General features: G+C 28.6%; 1 protein-coding gene across 1 annotated transcript; it reads left to right on the forward strand.

The window, feature by feature from the left end:
* The first annotated feature begins 218 nt into the window (after positions 1–218).
* Positions 219–1,830, forward strand: LOC11419711 (uncharacterized protein At5g65660). The gene is made up of 2 exons (XM_003615339.4): positions 219–524; positions 1,180–1,830. Exons 1-2 carry the CDS (start codon positions 300–302, stop codon positions 1,345–1,347), a joined length of 393 nt encoding a protein of 130 aa, XP_003615387.1. The 5' UTR covers positions 219–299; the 3' UTR covers positions 1,348–1,830.
* Positions 1,831–2,726: the final 896 nt, after the last annotated feature.

Consider the following 2,726-nt stretch of genomic DNA (forward strand, 5'->3'; position numbering starts at 1 on the left):
CATTGCTCTTTCCTCAGGTAGAAATGCAGGACCATTCTCTTTCCGTACAAAATATGAATTACCTTAATAAGGTATACAACCTCATGTCAACTTCAATAATAAAAATGTCACACTCTTTCTAAGGTCCACCCACTAAAAAGCACACCCCACCATCTCTCACCTAATGAACAATCTAAAAGCAAAGTTGCCACATTCATTTCTTATTTAAATACTCTATGATTCCATTCATAATTCAAGTGAATCCAAACAAGCACAAATACAACACTAGCTATAGTTAGAGTCTAAAGAGAATTAGAGAAATGGAACTTCAAGACACAGCAGCAGCTAAAATAACCATTGGTCTTCCATTGGGTTTAGCACTTCTATTTGCTTGTTTACTCTTCATTTGTGTCTTCTTTTGTTGCTTATTACATTGGAATAAGCTCAAATTTTTCTTTCCATATTCTTCTGGGGTTATTAATTCTCAAGCTCAGATACAAACTGACTTAACTTCCTCTCCTCAGAAACCAGCATTTCCTTTTGTGGTAATTATCTTCCCCTTTTATTTCTTACTAAAGAACTTAATATTGGAAGTTTTAATATGTTGTAATGAATAATTTTTTTGGTAAATCACATATTTATAAATATATAATTTTGCTGTTGATGTTTTTTTTTTTTAAATATGTTTAGCACATTAAATTAAAATTAAGTTTTTTTTTGAATAAAAATAAAAATTAAGTTATGTTTTGAAATGCTAATTAATTTTTATATTATATAGTAGTATTTCCTTAGTGCCTTCCTTAACTAGTTTTTTTTTGTTAATTATACATTTATTTTATTAATGATCTTACACTTATAATAATGAAGAAATATACTAATATATGAGTGATTGAGTCAATGAAAGATAAAAATATATTTCAAATTTTCTTATTAATTAAAACAATTTTTTCTCTGTTTAAAATATGTGTATAATGAATATTTATAAATTTAATCATCATAACAAAATTACACAGAATAAAAGTGTGACAAAGATCTTGTCAAAAAAAAAAAGTGTGACAAAGATATATTTTTTAGAATAAATAAATTTTTCTGCCAATTAGCCCAGTAGTTAAATAAATGATTTTTTCTTGTTTATATATATACACACATAATTGGAGGAAAGATTCATGAGATTGATTTGTATTGTTTTTTGGTAAGCAGATGATGAAGCAGACCTATGCTGAGAGCTTGCCTGTGTTGATGCCAGGAGATGAGATCCCAAAATTCATAGCCATGGCATGTCCATGTAAACCTCCAACAGATGAAAGTATCACAATCCATGTGCACAAGGAAGAAACAAATGATTTTCACAGTGAAAATCCATGTTAAAGAGGTGTTGATTACTTTAAGGTAATTTAGATATCGATCAGACTCGTTTAAAGTGAACAACTCGCTTTACAAAGTAAAGGGAGTAATATCAGAGTTAATTAATGATTGATATTGTCCGCACATATATAACAAAATCATGTGCGGTTAAAATATCGATCATTGATTTTCTTGTCTTAGATAAATACACTTTTGATGGACCTTTTCAATTTGTGGTGAGTGAGAATATCTAGTACAAGGACCCCCATTTTATTTTTTGGTCAGAATGGGAAGAAAATGGTTGGAATATTAACCATCTTGTCTTAATTTGTTATTTGTTTGTGCCTCTTTTCCTAGTACAAGGACACTTTTACCTTCTCCTTTTAAGTCTAAGAAAACATGATTGATGCCACTATCTGAATGTATCATCATTCCACAGCCTTGTAATATAATTTGTATTTCAATTTTTTTTAATTTGACATGGCCTTTTGATTTTTCTTCTAGTAACATATGAAATTCGTGTATAATTTTACATGTCACATACTTTAGAGATATTCACAAGTGAATTTATGACCGCATAACTAAGTTTTATGTATTTTATCGCAATATAAAAGTTCGCAGCGTAACTACAATTTTAAAGACAACATGGCAAAACATTCTTCTTACAAATCCAAAGAAGTGTGAAATGGAGGCAAGTGTTTACAAATTACATAATCTTTTCATGTAATAATATATCTACGAAAAAGAAGTGATTACAAATTAGATAATTCACAAAATGTACATGAAATTTTCACCAAGTGATAAAAGAAATGAAAGTATTCATAAGGCTGATTATCTTTTCATTCATGCAACAACCTCTTCCATTAGATTGGACCCCTCGTTTTATGACCACTATATTGCACCTCAAACACCTAATTTAATGATAAAAGAAAGACAATTTCTTTTCTCATCCTCTACACCTGGTTTGTATTGTGAAATCCAAAAAAATATAGGATGTTGAAGAGTATTTTTAACGTGTTTTTTCCCTCTTTTGAATTATATAATCTAAAATGTTGTAGAGCGCGTGAGAAACTAGTATGATAGAATAAGAAATTGTTGAAAAGAAATATAAATGATAGTCAGCCAACAATTTTGGGTGAAAAAAAAAAGTCTCTAAAAAATTAATTTGGTTAGTATATTATATGACAAATAAATTACAGATATTTGCATACCTTAACTATTTGCATACCTTAACTGATTACCAAAAAGGCTTCAATTACTCTTGGTCATAAATTCAAATTTTAATCTCCACAAAATTGATTTTATATAAATATTCTGTTAAAAACAATATTTTTAAAGGTCACTATTTTTTTTGCTTTAAACCTCTTAATATGTTGAACCGGCACAATAGGAGTTATTGAGAA

Source organism: Medicago truncatula, chromosome 5 (assembly GCF_003473485.1).
Source record: "Medicago truncatula cultivar Jemalong A17 chromosome 5, MtrunA17r5.0-ANR, whole genome shotgun sequence".
In the NCBI taxonomy this organism is placed as follows: Eukaryota; Viridiplantae; Streptophyta; class Magnoliopsida; order Fabales; family Fabaceae; genus Medicago; species Medicago truncatula.